The 22,298-nt window shown below is 35.9% G+C and overlaps 6 protein-coding genes across 6 annotated transcripts in view; 3 read left to right on the forward strand and 3 right to left on the reverse strand.

The window, feature by feature from the left end:
- Positions 1-1,307, forward strand: part of LOC106336496 (UPF0503 protein At3g09070, chloroplastic-like) — a 1,728-nt gene extending 421 nt beyond the window's left edge. Inside the window, exon 2 of the mRNA XM_013775335.1 lies at positions 1-1,307. This exon is cut by the window's left edge and continues 1 nt beyond it. Within this exon, the coding sequence (XP_013630789.1) occupies positions 1-1,188 (1,188 nt within the window). The 3' untranslated portion in view covers positions 1,189-1,307.
- Positions 1,308-1,413: 106 nt separating this feature from the next.
- LOC106336497 lies at positions 1,414-2,612 on the reverse strand. The gene is made up of 2 exons (XM_013775336.1): positions 2,425-2,612; positions 1,414-2,120 (listed from the first exon to the last, which is right to left on the reverse strand). Exons 1-2 carry the CDS (start codon positions 2,456-2,458, stop codon positions 1,666-1,668), a joined length of 489 nt encoding a protein of 162 aa, XP_013630790.1. The 5' UTR covers positions 2,459-2,612; the 3' UTR covers positions 1,414-1,665.
- An 8,019-nt stretch (positions 2,613-10,631) lies between these two features.
- Positions 10,632-12,382, forward strand: LOC106329544 (transcription factor DIVARICATA-like). Its single transcript, XM_013768227.1, has 2 exons — positions 10,632-11,648; positions 11,855-12,382. Exons 1-2 carry the CDS (start codon positions 11,200-11,202, stop codon positions 12,273-12,275), a joined length of 870 nt encoding a protein of 289 aa, XP_013623681.1. The 5' UTR covers positions 10,632-11,199; the 3' UTR covers positions 12,276-12,382.
- Positions 12,383-13,267: 885 nt separating this feature from the next.
- LOC106329743 lies at positions 13,268-16,473 on the reverse strand. The gene is made up of 3 exons (XM_013768392.1): positions 15,390-16,473; positions 13,754-15,321; positions 13,268-13,650 (listed from the first exon to the last, which is right to left on the reverse strand). Exons 1-3 carry the CDS (start codon positions 16,471-16,473, stop codon positions 13,306-13,308), a joined length of 2,997 nt encoding a protein of 998 aa, XP_013623846.1. The 3' UTR covers positions 13,268-13,305.
- A 1,370-nt stretch (positions 16,474-17,843) lies between these two features.
- Positions 17,844-20,211, forward strand: LOC106332387 (cytochrome P450 86A1). Its single transcript, XM_013770854.1, has 2 exons — positions 17,844-19,048; positions 19,652-20,211. Exons 1-2 carry the CDS (start codon positions 17,909-17,911, stop codon positions 20,054-20,056), a joined length of 1,545 nt encoding a protein of 514 aa, XP_013626308.1. The 5' UTR covers positions 17,844-17,908; the 3' UTR covers positions 20,057-20,211.
- A 381-nt stretch (positions 20,212-20,592) lies between these two features.
- Positions 20,593-22,112, reverse strand: LOC106334347 (myb-related protein A-like). The gene is made up of 3 exons (XM_013772647.1): positions 21,790-22,112; positions 21,547-21,673; positions 20,593-21,417 (listed from the first exon to the last, which is right to left on the reverse strand). Exons 1-3 carry the CDS (start codon positions 22,110-22,112, stop codon positions 20,593-20,595), a joined length of 1,275 nt encoding a protein of 424 aa, XP_013628101.1.
- Between the last annotated feature and the right edge of the window lie 186 nt (positions 22,113-22,298).

Consider the following 22,298-nt stretch of genomic DNA (forward strand, 5'->3'; position numbering starts at 1 on the left):
GATCAAGTCCCTGAGCTCCGCCGTGTTCGTGACGCTTCCGCCGCACAAGAAGAGGATGAAGGTAGAGCCAGTAGGAGGCTCTTGGAAGAAGAAACCGAAGATGGAGATGGAGAGAAGAAGACGATGAAGGAGTTTATAGATCTTGAATCAAAAACTCACCAGATCAAGAAAAACGACGTCGCTTCGGTTCTCACCAGAACGCTTAAGAAGCTTTCACTCAAACTTCCCATGAACGGAAACAATGAAGACACAAGTCTTAGACGTAGCTCATGTGATGTAGATCCAAGATTGCCTCAAGACTTAGGTGGAATCTCTTTGGAGGAAGCTAGAGCGTCATGGGACGGATGCTTAACCGGAAAGACGTATCCAAAGCTGGTGGTTCCTTTATCAGCTGTGACTGAAGAGGAGAAGGATCCTGGGGGGACAGCTCAAACGAGGGATTACTACTTTGATTCACGGAGGAGAAGAAGCTTTGATCGATCATTAACGACACATGGAATGCTAGAGGTTGATGAATTGAAAGGTAAGTTGTCACCTGAAGCTGTTGGTTTGTTTCATGGAGCGAAGTTGCTTGTTACTGAGAGGGAACTGAGGGATTCGAATTGGTATTCCATCGAACCGGAGAGCTTACAGTTAGCTTCTAAAGGCGTTGATTGTGTTGCTGCTGGTGAGGTGAAGAAGAGTGGAAAGAAATGGCCCAAAGGATGGAATCTTTGGGGTTTGATTCAGAGGAAGACTGATGCGGTGAAGAAGGAAAACAAAACCGATGCAATGGAGGGTCCTTTTGTTGAGTCTTTGCTGAAGCTTAGGAGAGTGGTTAAAGGAGAAAGCAACGGTGATGTTAGCGAGAAACTCATGAGAAGCTACAGCGTTAGCGCAAGGAAGTCTTGTGATGGCATGTTTCATGGTGCTTCTATTGCTGATGGCTTCCAAGGTGGAAGAAGCTCTTGTGATGGTCTGTTTCATGGCTCTGTTACTGGCGTTGAGACTGTAAGAAGAAGAAGAAGCTCGTGCGATGATGGATTCTTTCATAGCATTGAAGGCAAGCGGAATCATCTTCTTCAGAGAGATGCTAAGCTTGGGAGTTACTCGCCAGATAACCTCAGAAACAGTATGGTTAGATTCTACTTGACGCCAGTAAAGAGCCACACAACAAGCAACTCTGGGAAAAGTAGGCTGATTCATTAGTCTGATCTGTGATGTATTATATTAAATATTGTGTTGTAATTAGCCATCCATTACCATGTATGTTACTTATTATCTGTATTGTTCTGTATATATATGAAGTAAGATCTTATGCCCATCTTGTTCCGTCTCCCCTTTCCTTCCACTTTTTAAGGTCTCAAGAGTTCAATACAGATGTGGTTGTGTTGGGTCTGATCAATACAACAGTTCCTAGGCTAATAAAAACAATAGTTTCAATCTCATGGTATTGAATACGAGTGCATAAAGCATCAAGTTATATTCCAGAGGGTATACGCCAAAAAGATGAATCAAGCCGACAACAGCTACTTCCCAAGAGTTAAAACATCAATGGCACCGTAGAACACAGATGAGCCATATAAAGTTTTGTACTTTCCTCTAATAGAGATACTTGTACCAATAGTTCAACCTACACACAGCCTAATTTACACAAATTTATTGTATCACAACTCTTTGTGTACCTTACTCAAGATCATACCCTTTCTCTTGAAGCTCAGTCATAACCTCATTCCTCATCCTCAGCCACAGTTTCTGAGCCTCTTTGTCAAACTTCTTCTTCTCCATCTCTTTCTGGTAATTATCACCTTCACCTTCAGACTCAACAACCCCTTTAGGCCCAATAGCCGTGCCGATCATCCCTCCCTTTGCAACAAAATCCTCCATGGCCTCTGTATCACCTGGATAAGGAAACTCACGCCGTTCATACAAATGAGCCAACTCTCTCTCCTCCTTTGGTCTCGGCTTCAGCGTCCACCACCCTAAAGGAGACGTTTCGTTGTATAACCACGCCATGCCGAAGATTGTGTAGGTGCATAGCAATGCTTTCCCCACTTGTTTCCAAAAGAACATATCATCACGCCCTAATCCAACCTTCTTCAGGTACTTGTTTGCATCCATTGCCTTCAATGCCTCTACTCCTGTCACACACACACACACACACACACAAAAACCAATCAGAATAAAAAATGAGGTTACATGATTTCGTTCAGGCATTTCATCGAACAGCTTACGTGCCAACACAAACTTGGAACACACAAAAAAAGGTAAAAGCTTAAACCTTTGACAAAACCCACAATTCCCAGTGATATAAGCGAACAATGGACAGTAATTTCAGGGATCTAACCCCATGAGTTTCATCTTAAGTACATAATACGGGAAGAAGACAATAGACATAGGCAGATTAGATCGGGAAATAAGTCAAGGATGGAAGAGAAATCTCACCCGTTTTAGCCTGTTGAAACTGTTTCCGCACCATCTTCTTCTCCAAGAGCCAGGAGTCGAGGACCAAGCTTCTGCACGATGATCAATGAGCTGAGCTCAACGACATCAGACTAACACAGAAACGCTCAAGTGAAAACGCTGTCGTTTTAAAGCTATTGGACTTGATAACTTTGTTTTAGGCCTTTTCGTTTACGTAGTAGTTAGGACATGTGGGCTTGTTTAGTAGCACTGAGCCTAATACGATGCCATGTTGATTATGTCTAGTCTCCGGTTTATTAAATTAATTTTGTGAATAATCACCGTTTTTTTTTAGGCCTGGGCATAAAATCCGGAACCCGAAATTCGAACCGAACCCGAATCGAAAAATCCGACCCGTTATCCGATCCGAAACGTAAAAATACCCGAACGGATCTTGTAGGGTGGTACAAAAAATATCCGAACCCGAAGTGTTATTAACCGAACCCGAACGGGTAACCCGAAAAATCCGAAATTAATAGTCAATATAAATATTTTGAAATATATACAAGTATTCCAATTATTAAATTCAATATTTGTGGTAATATTATATATAATAATAAATATTAAAATTCTAATAAATGCTTTAAGTACACAATTAGTTATAAATATGTATTTTATAATTGGCTCATTGAAATAAAAAGTCTATACTCTCGGTAAGGCAATACATATTGTTTACAAATGATGTTTGTTTTCATGCTTGATTTAACATTTTATTGTTATTTTATCAATTTTATATGTGATAGATTAATTTTTATTTAATTTAGATGTTTTTCTTTATGTTTTACTTCAAAAAATTTGTTTTTTACTTTGGTTATATCCGAACCGAACCGATATAACCCGAATCCGTACGATATATGATTACGTTATGGGTTTTATGATGCAATACAATTTTGAACCGAACCCGAAGTGTTATTATCCGAACCGGATCCGTACTAATAAAATTTTAGTATGGGACCTAGAAGCGTAAACCCGAAAATCCAAAAACCCGAAAAACCCGACCCGAATGCCAACGGGTACCCGAACGCCCAGGCCTAGTTTTTTTTTTTGGGAGGGAATTTATATAATTGAATTAGATGAGCTGTTATATAACAATTTTTAAAAGTAGGTTGTAGCTCACCTTTCAAACGAATGATTGAAGTTCCATGTCAAATGTCAATGAGTACATGACCATATACTTTTGTCTATTTGATAACTTGTAAGGCATTATTTATATACCTTTTCTATATTATTTCAGATCAAATTTAAAAAAGATTCAAACACAATTTTATATTAAGTTTGTAAACTATAATCTTTAAAAAAGATTCCTGCAGTTTGAAGCATAAGACGTTTTGTACAATATATAAACTAATATTTTAAGTAATAGTTATATATGCTTATATCTATGTATATATGTACCTAGCTAGCTATATTAAATTATATTTGTAAATTGTTACTATGTTTTAGACGAGTGTTTACTTCAAATAGATTTACATCAAGATGCGGTGTGACTTGAATAGTTGAATTAGTCTAAAAGTCTTTTTTTTTTAAGTCTAAAAGTCTTCAACTATGTTAAATCACGTTTGTTGTGAAGGAATATGCTCTCTTATATTATGACATAACACGTTTGCTTGGTATTAGTTCAGTATCCAGTGAATAAATATATTTCACTAATTAAGACGCTTAAGCTTACGAATTTGTTGGGTAAAATAAAATGCTATATGTAGACATAAACACGAACGCAACAGAGTAATCACTTGTAGTTGTTTTTAGTTACACTTGCTAGCAAGTTCATAGGTTCAGCACAAGTTTATATACACTTTTGCAGAGCAAGTGTGGGTGGGTTTAGTTAGATGATGAGGTGTTTTTTTGCATATAAAAGGTGTAGGTTATGACATTACTTTTGTCTTGCTCAAAAAAAATGCATTACTTTTGTCAAACAGTTAGTCCTTTTCGATAATGAATTATTTATTTCGTTTTATAATCGTGCAGCGTATTATTTATCGAAATATTCGGTCCAACTTGCTGAAGTTTATGCAAATTGTGTTTTTGTTTGTTAAATATTATAAAGGGGTATGGTTCGTGCATTGTCACTTGGAAATCCATACAACTAGGGGACTCTTTTTTTAGTTTCTACTTAGTACCTATAAGGTGCATGGTTAGAATAATTTGCATGTAAAAAACTTTGGAAGATCGGACATTTTATATAATAAACTAATTCATAAACTTTATTCTTATGCATCGCTAGGCTTCTATTTCTTTTCCTTTTAATTATTAATTTCCGTTGCAACTTGGCAATTAGATTTATCCAGCAGAAAATAAGAAAAAGAAACCCATACGGTGCTCGACGGACAATGTCACGGATCCTCTTTAGCAAAATCAAAAGGTTCGATCGGTCGTCGGTGTACTTTAAAATTGTTTAGTTGTGTATATTGTATATTTGTATACAGAGCCAGTTCTAGGTATAAGCCAAATCTAATATTGGCTTTAAATCTCCAAAAAATTGAGTTACTATATAGAACATAGACCTCTAAACTAAGCAAAAAAAATATTTATTAAAATCTTTACTAAATTGAGTGTTACAAAAAAAAAATCTTTACTAAATTGTTTACGTCTCAAAAGTTCAGAATCGGTTATGCATGTATATATATAGCTTAACTGGAATCACAATTTCCATAAAAATAATCATAATATTTTATTAAGAGAAAAAATGTCAGGGAATCGATTCCAAAACACTTTGGCTGTTTCATCCAGTTCGCAAGACGTTTGTCCCTTGGTGCACTTAAACCTTATAGTTTTCTGCTTAAACTAGTTTTCTAACTTATTCCTTGTTTGAAATAATACTCAAGTGTTCAAATGAGTAAAAGAGTATTTAACTTGAAAAACTTCTAATATTGGATTAAGTGTTTGGAGAATATTAGTTGTACCAGAAATGGCAAAAAAATATGTTCAATTATTGACATATATCTCCAACATTCAGACCTTCCCCTACATATAGCTCCTGGAACGTCCAAAGGGCCATTGAATATAAATTATTTTTTCATATTTTGAATACGGTAACTATGTAAGCATGCTTTAAAGTTGCACAAACACAAAGATTATAAGAACTTCTCTTCTTATTAGATTTAGAAACTCTCTCAAAACTAAATCTTTCAATGTGTTTCTCTTGATGGAACATCTCTCCATGAGAACTCTTTATATAGGAAGAAGCTACATCTTTTCCTAAGGGCGAAGCTACATCTTTTCCTGATAATAATATGGAAACATTCCTAAGCTCGATATGTTTAACTTTTTCCTTTAACCCATCAAACTTCACTTTAATGAGTTAACTTGCTCCTCAAGTTAATTGGAATTATCCAACATTCTGGTTCACCATCGATGCAAGTTACAAAGATGAATGTGATCCTTAGTTTGAGGAGGAGAATGTGCGATAACAAACTAAGTCTCACATTGGAGAATTAGACAAGAAGGTTTAATATATAAAAAGATGTCCAAATCTATTAGTACGAGGCCTTTTGGAAGGAGCCCAAAAGTAAATCCATGCGGGCCAGCCTCTAAGGCCCAAAGTGGACAATATCGTACTAATCAGATAATATAAAATTGGACATGAGCTTAATAAATCCCAACAATTGGTATCAGAGCGGTTGACGAGAAATCTGCAAGAAGACCAAAATACCATTCAAGTAGGAACGGGACCCATCGAGTTAGAATTGGGAGGTGTGTGTGTGGCAGAGATCAAGTCAAAAGATCCTGAAAGTCAGTTGTGGGACATAAGATGAATGTGATCCTTAGTTTGAAGAGGAGAATGTGAGATAACAAACTAAGTCCCACATTGGAGAATTAGACAAGAAGTGCTTAATATATAAAAAGATGTCCAAATCTATTAGTACGATGCCTTTTGGAAGGAGCCCAAAAGTAAATCCATGCGGGCCAGCCTCTAAGGCCCAAAGTGGACAATATCGTACTAATCAGATAATATAGAATTTGATATGAGCTTAATAAATCCCAACATGCTTTTTGATAATAAACTAGATTAAATCGATAATATGCTCAATAAACATACATATATTCTGAAAGTGACATACTTTTTTGTGTGGCAATCTTGCATGACCACACCTCATACATAGAATTGATTTAGCAGTTTTTCATATATGAAACATGCGCGAAAGATTTTAGAATTTGACTAATTGTTTTCCTGTAATATATGATTACTTTAAACTCCTTTTCAATAAGCAATGACATAGATGATTCAAACGTGTATTGGATAAGAATACTTCCAAAGCATGTATTTAGATATATTAAGAAGAGTAGAATGATTAGAGTTAAAAATGTTACGTAATTGAGGAACTTCTAATTATATATACATACGAAATGGAATTTACAAGCATATATATTAGCCGTACGTTACTATCACTCGAGATGTCTACTGTGCACAGAGCCGTGCGAAGGATTTTTCATGCCATAGGCCAAACTAAAAAAAAATATTCTACAGTAAAATATTAAAATATAATTATTTTTGTAAAATGTGTTATTAGAAAATTAAAAAAATGAGTTTTATTTTTATGTTTCATTTATAAAATAAAAATGTTACGATACAACTTTTATTTTAGCCTAAATAATATTTATTCAAAACTTATATCAAGAGGTTTACTTTGCAAGATTTAGAATAAATAATAATAGACAAAAAAGTAATCACAATGATATCAATATTTATCTGGGCTTAGAAATAGTTAATATATTTTTATTACAGTGAATATTTTATAAAAAAATAAGTGCCATATATTAAATAAAAAGAATAAAATATATGGCACTTATTTTTTAAAAACAATTATCAATTCGAAAATCTAATACTCTTACCTAGCTAACATGTTGGTCAGTGCCGTCCCAAACAAATATATGGCACTTATTTTTTTAACTTTTTATAAAATATTCACTGTAATAAAAATATATGAAAGATAAAATGCTTGAAAACGTTCCTTTAGTTCCGAGATTCTATGGGTATGAATGGAGACCAGAGAACGGCGAAGAATAATGTATTTCCTAACGTTCCTAAAAAAAATCACCATTCACAAAGATGATAACTCTCTCTTATTCCCTTTCATTTTTTTTTTTGTAGAAAATTAAAGAACAAAATTATTCCTTGTTAAATTTGATAAAAAACAATCATTCATTTTCATTCCTATTATTTTATTCCCGTACATTTCTTTTTTATTCGTTTCTCTTGTTTTTCGAATGGTCTCTTCTGTTTTGGTGAAAGGGTAATGGATTTCTTTGACATGTTCCAAGATTCTTCATTATATAAAACATAAAATATTGTATTTAAGTAAATCATTATTGCATTTTTAATAGAGAACAACTCACACTAAGGTCAACGATTGGGACAAATTATGCAATATATAAATATAGATTGTAAATCTCACCAAACCATGTACAGAAGTAATTTGATTTACAAAAGGGTGATCTGATTAGATCTTCTTAAGTCATTTATGTGTTTACGGCAATGAAGAACATTTGGAAATTCAATCGTAGATTTCAATCTTTTAGAAAGGTGATTGGTTTGATTATCGTGAGCTCCATAATGACAAACATACGGTGATTGATGTGTTAGACTCGGTGATGAGACTCATAACCATTCATAACTACAGTGAAATGAACTTTTGCTGCCGAAGAGAGAAAAATATGAGAAATGGTTAGTGATTCACCATGTAACCATGTAGACATCTTGTAAAGGTGCAATAAAACTTTACCAAACCGATTAAGAGCACCATCAAAGACCATGATTAACCCGGGTTCTTAGAATGGGGTTTTTACCTTCGGTTAAGAATTGTTTATTAGTTTTTAACTAAGAAAAACTAAGAACTGTCTCTTAAATAAGAGAATATAAGAGCCGGTTCTTGGCCGAAAAATGTAAAAATAAAATTAAATAAAAAAATGTCAAATCATGAGTTAAGAACCTCAAATTAAGAACCCCAAATTAAGAATCCGGGTTAATCATGCTCTATATATACTCGAACTCGTAAGGGTTAGGGATGGGCAAAAACATCGAACCGAACCGAGTCAAACCGAACCAACCGAACAGAAACCGATTCAAACCGAACCAAAGTCTATTTCAAACTATTCGGTTAAAGTTTTCTCCAACCCGAATGGTTCGGTTCGGTTCGGTTTTACCGAGAAACCGATGTGTTTTGTAATTATTTAAATTAAAAATATTAGTAATACCAATATACTACAATTCTAATACCAAACCACGTATTTTCCATTTTTCATTCATTAACAATATTCTTCTAACCTAATATGTAATCATCAAAATATTTGATTTAAAAAAATAAAAAACTCTGTATTTTTATATTCTTATATATGTAAACGTGGATGTTAAATCTAAACCTAAAACCTAAAACCTAAAGCAAATTTTATTAAAAACAAAAAAAATTCTCCATAGTGTCACATGGAAGATGATTCATTGCAGACTTTTTAATAATGATATAAGAGACATTACTAATGATGTTGGTTTTTTAGTTAACTTTCATTTGTTTTAATTTTATATACTTTTTGTGACTTTTTTAAAGGTTTTTGTTTCAGTTTTTTATTTAATTTAGTTCACATAGTTTATATTTACATAAGTTATGTTTTAAAATATAATTTTTTGTAAAAAGAATCTAGTTAAACCAAATATAAACCGAACCGAACACGAACCGAATACAAACCGAACCGAATATAAACCGAACCGAACACAAATCGAACCAAACTAACGATGGTTTATTTTAGTTGGAGAAATACTAGAACCGAACTAACCAAACCGAGCCGAACCCAAACCGAATCGAGAAAATAACCGAAGTGCCCACCCTTAGTAAGGGTAGATCGAACATATAGAATGCTGCCACGTGAACAAATCATAATGAAGAAGACAGATTCCTCGAGATCTTAAAGACAGAAGAAAAGACAATTAAAGTGAGAGACCGACCAATGATAATGCAAAACGCGCATCTCACGTGGACCCCTAAGTACAACATGGCCATGTAAGTTACCGCAGATCTCGACCGTTCATTTGGCGGCTGCTTTTTCTGTTCTGACACATAAAATCCCAAATTGCGAAATAAATAAAAAGTTGTACGTAATCAGTGCAAATAAAAATTTTAAAGTACAGCAGCATCAGTAACGTATATGTTTTTGGAATATAGTACTCTATCCGTTTCAAAATAAATGATGTTTTGGAGAGTTTGAAATGTTTCAAAATACTTGATGTTTTAATATTTTTTTATTAATTTTAATTTTACAGAAAATTGTGTCACCAATGATATTTTATATTTGTTTTTATGATTGTCTGAATTAGTTTTATTTTATATTTTTAATGTTATGTATGTTTTAATTTTTGTGTATTCACTTAAAACATCAAGTAGTTTGAGACGGAGTATTATTTTGCGTTTCAAAAAAAAAGTTTTAAAACTTATTTTAATAAGGATGTTGAAAATTTGTTATTGTTATGCGAGGCATCGTATACTCCCAGAAAATGTCAACTTCGTGTATTTTTATTCAATAAATAAATTCATTTTTCTTCTTTGGTTTCAGTGACAATTATTTGTGTATTTCGAAATATATCAGTGTTCACCATCATTATTATTGTAATCATAGCAGTCACGGAATAATTCTTCCAATTCTTTTTATTTTCTTTCACAGAGGTACAAGTTCATAACAACAACTTATCTTCATTAAGATCAACAACGGCTAACATTTAGGGTCTGATTAGTAGCCATAACTTAATAAGATTACTTTAACACAAACAGTAACAACATATTTTAATAATGAGAAAGAGCATTAAAAGAAAAAGGTGACCTCTGATTAGCGGGCGAACAATGTTTTATGAATGGTGACAAAAGTTTTAAACAGTAAAACTGGTTAGCAAGATAAAAATAAATAACAAACACTTAAATTTAAAGTTTTTAAAATATACTATTTAGAATTTTTTAAAATTTCTAAAAGAAATAATTACATTACAACCCTAGTTTGGGAATATGTAATTAAAACAGGGTTAAAAATAGAAACCTAGTTTGGTGATGATGTACACACTGAAATCATATGTAATGTGACGAAAAGTAGGTAAGAGTAAAAAACGAGAATCTAAGTATTTTTACTGTCTGTAATAATTAGAGAAGAAAAAAGACAGCATCACCCAAGATTTAATTTCTCAAGAACCCAAATAATCGCCTACTTTCTCTGCATCTTCTCTCTTTTTTTTTTATCAGAATTTGGTTTTCGGTGTTAGTTTTCTTTCCATTTATGGATTTATTTGCTTCTTCTTGCACGTTATAGTTTTCCTAATTGGGTAAGCTCCAAGGTAGCTTCTTCAATTGTATTAATAATATTATTTTTCATTTTCTGTAGCCATATGTTTATTTTCCCGAGAAATTTTATCCACACCAAATCTCAACTCTGGAGTCTCTGCTACTTAAAACCCACGCATGCTTTAGTTCCACCAAATCTGGAAAACCAATAGATTCATTTTCTTTCCTCTGCAAAATCTCAAAGCTATCCAGAAAAAACTCTCTTTTGACTCACTACCCAGATCTTGCCTAGATTTTATCAGTTATTTCTCAAAAAAGGTTGAAACTTCTCTAGATTCCTTGAAGGTGGGTCTAAGCAATATATTTCAAAGATTTCTGATGAGCTCTCTAGTCAAAATAAAAATGAAGTATCATTTGACAGTGATTCTTGAGTTCTTTCTATGATTATTTCATATAAAAACAAGAAAAAAGAAAACAGAGCTGGTTTATAGTTTTTGCGGCCATGGAGATTCTGAGACCGGCGACGACGTCTCACGTGTCCGTTGGCAACTGGCTCATGGAGGAGACAGAGAGCAACGTCCCCTTGGCAGCTTCTCCCGATGCCGCCACGTGGACGGTAGCTGAGAACAAGGCGTTCGAGAATGCTCTGGCAGTTTACGACGACAACACTCCTGACCGGTGGCAGAAAGTAGCGGCGGCGATTCCGGGGAAGACCGTGAGTGACGTCATCAAACAGTATAACGACCTGGAAGCTGACCTCAGCAGCATCGAGGCCGGTTTAATCCCTGTTCCCGGTTACATCACCTCCCCTTTCACTCTTGATTGGGCCGCCGGCGGTGGTTGTGATGGATTTAAACCGGGTCATCCGGTTGGTAATAAAAGGTCGACGGCCGGAAGATCGCCGGAGTTGGAGCGGAAGAAAGGTGTTCCTTGGACGGAGGAAGAACACAAGTAAGCATCTGTCCTTTTTCCGGTTTACTAGGAATTGAAATTAAACCGGATTTAAGATGATTTTATACAAATTTCTCTTCTATATTATAAGCATTCATCATTATGAAACCTGAATTGACCAAGTTACATCTTTATATTATTTGTAAATTGTGATATATAACTTTATGAAAATATATTTGATTAAATATTTGTGACAATATATTCAGGCTATTTCTAATGGGTTTGAAGAAGTACGGGAAAGGAGATTGGAGGAACATATCTAGAAACTTTGTGATAACACGAACGCCGACACAAGTCGCTAGTCACGCCCAAAAATACTTTATCCGGCAACATTCCGGCGGCAAGGACAAGAGACGAGCAAGCATACACGACATAACCACTGTGAATCTCCAAGACGAAGCTTCTTTGGAAACCAGCAAGAGCTCCATCGTTGCACGAGAGCAGCGTTCAAGACTAGCCGCGTTTCCTTGGAGCCAAACGGACAACAATGGAACGCATGCAGACGCTTTCAACATAACGATTGGAAACGCTATTAGTGGCGTTCACTCTTATGGTCAGGCTCTGCTAGGGCCGTTTAACACCGTGGATTCTTGCTATGACGCGCAGAACACAATGTTTCAGCTATAAGTGGTGCGTGATCTCGAATTAAAGGGTGTACGTTAAATTCTTAATTTTACATATGGATGAAACAATCGTATTTGAAAAATTGTTATAATAAACGTCCATTGTTTTCATTGATTCCAAGTTCAGATAGTTACTAACCTAGTCTTTTTAGTAATTTGTTAAATGTTATTTTACTCATCTACAACGTTAAGCCGTTAATGTTTTATTATATGGTTTACACCTAAAGGTTTTCAAATGATTACAAATTGCAAAAGAAAAAAGAACACTTGATGTGAAGAAAAGAAAAGGCACAATAGATGTTGGCATGTTGCTAACATTACACCGTCTGATATATGTAATAGTATGCATAATCAGAATTAAAATTCCATAGTGTGCGAGTGTTAGTTGTTGATGAAAAACAATTAATTAAAAAAAATTATGTTATACAAGTTGCAGCCAAAAGGTTCAAAAAGACACAAACTTAGTAGGTCATCTCTAGAATTCAAATGTTGTCGTTTAATGTTTGAATAACTTATGCATCACGCATTATGGCATTATTCATTGGTTCGTCTCAATCAACCAAACAATGTTTTCAACAACCACTTGAAGTTATAACACGGACAATGTTTGAGAACAATGCAATCAATCTATTGACAATAATTTGGTACCCCCTTTTCTATCTCTGCATGACCAAAGATATACGTCCTTATTAATTTCTTTTGTTCATTGTTTGGGTTCAATTCTCTCTATACTAAGCCACCTTTAGTCGTATTTGCAGAGATTTGTTCAGTGTATTGTGTTGCAACAAATAGACTATTTTAATCATATAATACATAGCTGCCCTGCTTTTTGCATTGATAATACTAAAAGCTAACAAAATTAGTAATAAACATATATATAACAATGAAAATATTATCTGATATGTGTGTAGCATCAACACGCTAGTCTTCCGAAAAATAATAAGCATTTTGTTATAAAAATGAATATGAACTATCTGTGATTATCTATGATTTCTCCCTCATAACTATGTCCAATATGAATTACGTGACTAACCCTAAGTCTCTGTTTCTGTCTTTGCTGTCGTGGTCTCGGCCTTGTGCACTGCCCCATTCACTTTCTTGGATTCTTCATCATCTTCTTTAGAGACTAAACCAGTGTTATGGTGCATTGATTGTAAATCAAGCTCTAATTCCTTTTCCACAGCTTGTTCTATAACTTGCTCATCAGGTTTTAGTTTCTCTTCGTCATTCTTCTCAGTAGCAGTTGAGTCCTTGGCAAATATATCTTCATCAGTGGTATCTTGAGAGACGGTGTTTGAATAAATAGCATCACTATGCTCTGGTTGTTGGGTGATCTCTAATGTTGTAGCTGATATTCCTTCAGAAGAATCAGTACCGTGCTATTCAATAAATAAATAAAAACAATTACAAAACTTGGAATCATAAGCCAACAATAGTGAAAGAAAGCTTGTTTTCAAAGATGATTAGAAAAGTGGGTAAAACCTGTTGAGTCCATGGTTGTGAACCTTGTGAGTTATGAGTCCCTTCTGAAACTGTTGAGTCTTCCTCAACATTCGTTATATTGTTGAATTCTTGGGCTGATTCACCACAAAGATCTTTCGATAATCGTGAACTTTCTACTTCGTTAGAGAGTGGATGTTCAGTTGACTCATCCAATGCTGAGTTATAAGAGTCTTGAACTTGTAGAAGAAACAAATCACTACCATTTTCTGCATTTCCGTAATCCTCAAGTAATTGTGAAGAATGGCTCGAAGATGCTTCCAAGACGTCATGTCTTTTCTCAAGCTCTATTGGCTTTGCATACGCATCAGTACTTTTACCTAATTCCAGACCGTTCTCTACCGTGGCCTCACTCTCTAGTAGTTTTGTAAGAACATGGGATGGAGAACTCTTCAAGTCATCTTGAAGTGCCTTATCTTCTGTTTGTATTGTTACTACTTTCGTAAAATTATCTAACTCTTGTTCATCTTCTTCTTCTTTTTCATTTATCTCTCTTTCAAATGATTCTATATAGGGAATGTCCAAAGAAGCATCCAATAAGCTCTGAGTTGCCTCATATTCCTTTGGTTTTGTGTTCTCATTCTTCATATGGATCTGATTTGTATCATACTCTCCTTGAATACTATTCAATATTTGGTCTTTCTGCTGGTGATCAATGATATTTGAAGCCACAATCTTAGGAGATCCACAAAGATCATTATTTTCTAATGGTTGCACATCAATAACTTCCTCATCAAGAAACTTCTTCCTAGATGAATCTGGAGATATCTGGTCAGCTAAATTTGTAGTCAAGATGTTCATATTCTCTGAGGTTCCCCCATCCACCGAGTCAAAGATTGTTTCAGGTTCTTCTGTTATAGACGACAATGACACGCTTGTATGGAACAACAAACCTCTTGTTGGCTTAGAAACATCACTCAAACTAGAAAATTTCTGGTCAAAATTCTCTTCAGCTTGACTTCTTGTATACATATCATCAGTCATTCTTAGGTGTTCTGCCACTGGTTTAGTCTCTAGCCAACTATTATCCTCTTTTGATTCACATTGGCTAGAGACACTCTTGCATGATTCTTCACCGCGTATGACTTCTCTATCAATATCAGTATCATAAATATAGGACTCCCCGTCATTAGACCATTCATCAAGCCAATCAACCATAGTAGGAGGTGAACCAATCTCTGAAACCTCCACTTGCATATCTGAGGCCATGGAGAATGTTCTACTGTGCGAATGTTCGCGTCTACGAGCATAAAACATATTGTTATCATCAATTTTTGGCGGTGCTAAGCCTCTAGGTAACGGGCTTGGGATGTTATTTCTTGCTTGATTCACAAGAAAACTAGGATAGTTATCCATGGTGTGGCTAATAGCTTCTCTGAGTTCTGCTTTGTTGAAACGGTTGTGTTCTGACTCACTTTCTTCTGAACAGCTTGAATCATCATCATCATCTTCATTGTTTGAATCTGTCTCATTATTCACTTCTAGCTTTCCACTCTCAACACATTTATTGTCATCTTCTATTGTATTTTGTTCATATTCATTCTCCAAATCTGTTGAAAACAAAAAAAAATCATTACTCATTGAGTATATACAAATAATAACTTTAAGAACATGTTACCTAAACGTTTCTTAGTAGTTGTGATGTCTGAAGTTGAAGCTGGGCGGTTGATACACTGAGCATGTTCTGGAGAGAAAAGATCAAAGCGAGAGAAACTCTCATGACGAGAGAGGAACATATCTTTATGGTCCAAAAATGAAAACTCTTGATCAAAGCTGTCTCCACTAAGAATAGGTCTTTCCTCTTGAGGATCATAAGGAATGTCAAAAGGGTTTCTAGCTTGTAACATCACAGAAGGTGCTGAGGATGGAAATTGTAATCCCATAACAGTACTATCATCATCTGATGGATAGTAGTTTCGACGTTTTTCAAAAGGGTTGTTGTTATTTTTCCCTGGAATGTTAACACGAAGGTTGTTGTTATGTGTAGACCTAGCTGTTTCCTCAGCTTGATGCTTATTATGTTGATGAAGAGCTAGTTTGAAGAGACGTTTTGTTCTTCTTCTTGCTATTAGACTCTCTAGTCTCCTATCTCTATCAATCTCTGAAACCCCATGTTCATTAGAATTGCTCATCTCCTCCCTCATCTCTTCTTTCTCTTCTTTGACCCTATTGCAAACCATTGGTTCTTCAACGTTAACATAAGACATTTGCGAGTCTTCCTCACCAACAGACTTCTCATTGTCTTCTACAACTTCTGTTTCTATTGCTTTAGGAGACTCCTCGAAATGTGGTTTACGACCGAGAAGGTCATTGTAAAGAGAGGTCAAGATAACTTTGTCCTTCTCTTCCTCGCTTGTTTGTGAGTCCCATTCTTCAACTTGCATTCTAGCGTTTCGTCTAACACTTCTTTGTTGTCTTAAGTGACATCTAACACCATCCTTTTCTCCTCCACAACTCTTTGATCCTGAAGATGGAATACTCAATCCCATCTTTTCTCGGGCATACACTACACCACAAGCAAGAACCGGCGACGAGTATATCAAGAAGAAGAACAATGAAGGAAGGATGACGTATAGCGCAAGTAAAAACATGAAAACCCCTGACGAGACCGGGTGGTTTCTCATGAATTTGATGCTTGTGTTCATTGAGAATCTAAAAACTTTCCATATTGTTGCACCGGTCTCCTTCACGTCAATACCCATTTTCCATACAATCACTATCTATAGACGAGATCGATAAAAAAATCTATAGAAACATGATCAATATTTGGGTGTTTTTCATTGCAAGATCTAGCAAAGAATGTATAGCATCACACAAAAAGTTGATAAATGGGGTTTCTAAAGTTAGACAGCTTTTCATTGTCTGGAGATCCTCTGTTTCAGGTGGTTTGCATTTTCGCTCCATGCTTGTTTTGTATAAGAGGAAATAAAAATGACAAACCAGAAAAAAAACAAATTTAGTTGTTGATAAAAAAGTAGTTTTTTAATAACTCTGGTTATTTTTCATTCATTTTTAAAACAGCCCAGTTTTTCAAAAAATAAAAAATCTACAAATCCAATTTTCCAAAATCTTTAGATCAGACAAGTAGATTTTAAAATTAAGAAAGTAAAAAACACTTACAAATCAATAAAAATCTTATGTAAAGTTAAAATTTTATCAAAAGTTAAAATATAAATCATGAACAACCAACACAAGAAATTCTAGTAACTAAATTAATAAACAAATTATATATTATTTAGCCAAAAAACAAAAATTAATAGACTATTAACCCATATAATCCCAAAAGCTAGTGAATCTTAAGGAATAATATCATGATTTATTAGATTTTAATAAAGGAGGAAACATATTTCTTTGTTAGGTTGGGTGATCTGAAATTTTGACTGCAAAGAGTTTTGGAAAAAATATTGGCAATGTATCTTTTCTTTTACTGAGGCTTATATTGGGAATATATCTTCAAGCATAGGTTTTCTAAAATATTTTCTTGGATTAGATAATAGCTAAGTACTTGAAATGTGTATAGCATTTTGGATTAGCTCATGTTTTTATCAGCTGAATATTTCTCCTAGGTATTCTGATTTTTGAGACATATACAAAAACGAACAGGGCCAGCCAAAATTTTATACGAGTCTGAATGTCTAATTTATTATCAACAATAATGCGACAAATAAAAGAAAATGGAAAACAATCTTTCGCAAGTGTGTTTTTACTCTGGAAGTGTTCGACTCCAAGCAAACTGAATTTCTTATAGTGGGCTAAACTACCATTGACCAAATCTTTATTCTCGAAGCAGAGATCTCATTGCTAGGCTGATTTCATATAAAATAAAGTATTTTATTGATAAATAAGTTGGATATTCGATGCTCAAAAAATCATAACTAAATTCAAACGGGACAGTTAATTTTGCTTTCGTGTTCTATTAGCCCAACCCAAACCATACACATAAAATTCTTATCAACCCAAATTAAAAATGTCCCAACTACTTTCTCCTAATTGGAAAACAAAAATGCTTTTCTTGTTATAGCTTATGGTAAAAAATATCTCTCATTTCTACATATAAAACACACCCCTCTCCTTCACCATATATATGTCTCGCACCAATCTCTCCATACAACAAAAACAAATAGCCTAAACCCAAAAATGGAAGCCCTAAACCCTATCTTAACCGGCTACGCCGTAGCCGCTCTATCGATCTACGCTATATGGTTCTACTTCATCTCCAGGAGACTAACCGGTCCCAAAGTCTTACCTATCGTCGGAAGCCTGCCGTATCTGATCGCTAACCGGAACCGAGTCCATGATTGGATCGCTGATAACCTCCGAGCCACTGGCGGCACGTACCAAACAAGCACCATGGTGATACCTTTCGTGGCCAAGACGCAAGGTTTTTACACCGTGACGTGTCACCCCAAAAACGTCGAGCATATTCTTAAGACAAGGTTCGATAACTACCCAAAAGGTCCGATGTGGCGAGCGGCTTTCCACGATCTATTAGGACAAGGAATCTTCAACAGCGATGGTGACACATGGCTCATGCAACGTAAGACCGCAGCGCTTGAGTTCACTACAAGGACTCTTAGACAAGCCATGGCTCGGTGGGTTAACGGGGCTATCAAGAACCGGTTATGGCTTATATTAGACCGGGCGGTTAAGGACAACAAACCGGTTGATCTTCAAGATTTGTTTTTGAGGTTGACTTTTGACAATATTTGTGGTTTGACTTTTGGGAAAGATCCGGAGACGCTATCACCGGACCTCCCGGTGAATCCATTCTCAGTGGCGTTTGACACTGCGACCGAGGCTACTCTAAAGAGGCTTCTCTACACCGGTTTTTTGTGGAGGATTCAGAAAGCCATGGGGATTGGCTCGGAGGATAAGCTCAAGAAGAGCCTTGAGATCGTTGAGACTTACATGAATGATGCAATCGACGCTCGGAAAAACTCTCCTTCCGATGATCTTTTGTCACGTTTCATGAAGAAACGTGACGTTAACGGTAACGTTCTTGCGACTGATGTTCTTCAGCGTATCGCGCTTAACTTTGTCCTCGCGGGTCGTGACACTTCTTCAGTTGCTCTGAGCTGGTTCTTTTGGCTCGTCATGAACAACTCTGAGGTGGAGAAGAAGATCGTTGAGGAGTTATCGACGGTTCTGAAAGAGACACGTGGTAGTGATCAGGGGAAGTGGACGGAGACGCCGTTGGAGTTCGACGAGGCAGATAGGCTCGTCTACCTCAAGGCTGCTTTGGCTGAAACGCTGCGTTTATACCCTTCTGTGCCTCAGGTGAAAATACAATTATTTAATTTTTGATTATTTCGTTCATGGGAATATTATTCATAACGCATATGGCCAGGAGAGATGCGTAAAATTAACGTAGTCATAATTAATTACTACGTAAATATTGATATATTTCTAAATATATACTACATACTAAGTTTCACAAAAGTTCCTGAAATAATTCTCTAAAATTGACTAGTTAATTCAATTAATTTTTATTTTAAGCTGAATAAAAATTTTCTTTTTAAGCTGAATATAAATTTTCTTTTTAAACTGAATATCACAATTCAAAGATTTATTTTTCTTAACCCTTGGCTGCTAGCTAGTACTATCAATTGACGGTTAAAATCACATTTGACTTTTACTTAATTTGAGTTATTGTTTACCAAAAGAACATGGCAAAATTTGACGCAAAACAATCATTAAATTTATTTTAGCTGTTTTTGTCGCTCATATCGTAAGACCATAATTAACCCGAACTCTTAGGTTGGGGTTTGCTAAGAACCGTTTCTTAATTTTTAACAAAGAAAAGTTAAAGTTAAGAACCGTCTACATATAACTGATTAAGAGTCCAGGTTAATAATCAGTAACGCTCCAAATACCATGCAGGATTTCAAGTACGTCATCGCCGACGACGTTTTGCCTGACGGAACTTTCGTGCCAAAAGGCTCGACGGTAACCTACTCGATTTACTCGATCGGACGAATGAAAACAATTTGGGGCCAAGACTGTCTCGAGTTCCGTCCAGAACGGTGGCTCACGGCCGAAGGTGACCGGTTCGAGACTCCTAATGATGGTTACAAGTTCGTAGCGTTTAACGCCGGACCAAGGACTTGCTTGGGAAAAGACTTGGCTTATCTCCAGATGAAGTCGGTGGCTTCAGCCGTTCTCCTCCGTTACCGGCTGTTTCCAGTTCCCGGTCACCGCGTCGAGCAGAAGATGTCGCTGTCGCTCTTCATGAAGAACGGGCTACATGTCTACTTGCAGCCTCGCGGTGAGGTGGTTAGTGCGTGATTAATGTTAAAGATAATATATATGTTTGAGTTTGGAGAATATGTTTGTCATTTGAAGTTTAAATTGTTGTAAGCAACCTACTTTTCGTTTGTTTTACTTCACTGCAAGACACGTATTATAATATATGCAGTTTCTGTACCTTTGTTTGTTTGAGTTTGCTCAACTCTTTTTGAATAAAAGTCTAGTGGTTATATTTTTAATTGAATTAATGGACTTAATTTAGACTAATATATCAATTTCGTAACGTAAGTGAGAATCACTAATCTCAAACTAAACAACCAGTAAATTACGCAAACTAAACAACCAGTAAATTACGTGAAAAACATAAGTTGAAATGAAAAAAAGATTAACCAATAAAACGAAGAAAGTATTAGATAAAAAAGAACCAGATAAACCCTAATTATTTTGATACGAGAAGAAGCTTGTATCTTATGATCTAGGGAATTTTTTAAGAAAACAAAACATTAAACAAAGGGAGAGATGATAGAGAATGATCATAATGATGATCGCATAGTATCACATGATCATGTTGGCAGCTAGAATAATGGGAAGGAGGAGATGTTGCTCCCTTGTGTAGAAGCAGAGATCATCTCTATCAGATCCATATCTCTCCTTTCACCAGTAGAGTTAGCTTGAGGCACAAGAAACTCGTTATGGACTCCCTGCTCAACGGTGGTGGATGACGTGGAAGATGAGGAAGACGGAAAATAAGGGTCGGCGTAGGACGACGTCGTACCATTCAGCAAGTAAGACAAGTAGATATCAGACGCAAGGTGCGGAGTGTTCGCTGGAACGGAGACCATTCCCTGATCATGATGATGAGTCTGAACAACGTTGTGGGAGTTAGGGTTAGGGTTCTTGATCATGAAGTCAGATGATGAAGACTGGTTCACCTCATCAGATGCTTGGCTCAGACTCATGTTGTCAAGAGAAGCCGGGTGGTTTTCAAAGATGTTTTGTAGGTAAACCAGCTCTTCATCATACGGATCGCCAAGGACCGACGATGCAGAATCTCCATCAGAATAGATCTGATCGAGATTTGGTGTAGAAAAAACACTAATGGAGTTCTCATTCTTGTTATCGTCATTGTCCTTGTTATTGTTGTCGATGCTTTTGATGTAGTCTTGGAGAATACAAGGCCTTTTAGCTGGTGGAGAGAGATCGCTATCATTATTATCAGCGTTTGCTTGGCGTTTCTTTTCGCGTTTTGAGTTTTGGCGTCGTTTAGTCGCGTTCCAATGATTCTTGATAGAGTTCTCGGTGCGTCCAGGTATGAGTTTTGCGATCTCTGCCCACTTGTTCCCGATTCTTGTGTGTGCTTCTACAAGAACCCTCTCTTCTTCTTCGCTCCATCCATCTTTCTGGAAAGGCAAACGACAAAACACATAGAAAGATAGAGACTTATGTTAGAACCCTAGATCTAATAAAACTTACGTTACATATAAAACAAAAAAATAAGCTATACTATATAGAGAGATTTCAGAAAAAACCTTGATATCAGGACGGAGATGATTATGCCATCTCTCACGACATTGTTTGCCTGCTCTTCCCTCAAGTTTTTCCGAGACTATTGCCCATTTCCTCTCCCCATGTTGCCTCACCAACTTAATCAACTTTCTATGCATATATGTTCGTGTTTAATTACAAACGCATAACTATAAACTTAGATTTTTCATATAGACGCATGCATAAATCTATGTAAAAAGCATAAATACATATCTACCAGTATATACCTGTCTTCTTCCGTTGTCCATTGCCCTTTGATAAGATTCTTGTATGGTCGCTTCTTCGTGGTTGCATCTTTGACGACCATGCCCCCATTAGGGCTTCGGCCATGAACGACCAAGTGTTTCTCCTTCTTTGGACCAAACGTCGTGTTCTCTTTGTTATCGTTTACAATCTCAGTCACCGCTGTCCTTCTCACGATCGGTGGTTGTCGTTCTTTAGGAGCCTTTTGTTTCTTGGTACTCAAGGCATCATTGTTTTGGCCGTATAAAAATCTCTCCACGGCGGTCAACGGAGGCGCTGCGCCGTGGGCAATGCGCCGGTGCTCCATGGAAAAAAAAGAGAGAGAAGATTAATAGAATGGAGTGGTGAACACAAAGGAGTGAGTTTAGCTAAGTAACAAGGAATATGAGAGAAGTTTAGCTAGTAAACAAGGAATATAAACTCAATGAGCCATTAAATTCCATTAATTCTGATATTTTGTTTATAAATTAACGTTATAGGTCTCAATTTTTTA

Source organism: Brassica oleracea, chromosome C3 (assembly GCF_000695525.1).
Source record: "Brassica oleracea var. oleracea cultivar TO1000 chromosome C3, BOL, whole genome shotgun sequence".
NCBI lineage: Eukaryota > Viridiplantae > Streptophyta > Magnoliopsida > Brassicales > Brassicaceae > Brassica > Brassica oleracea.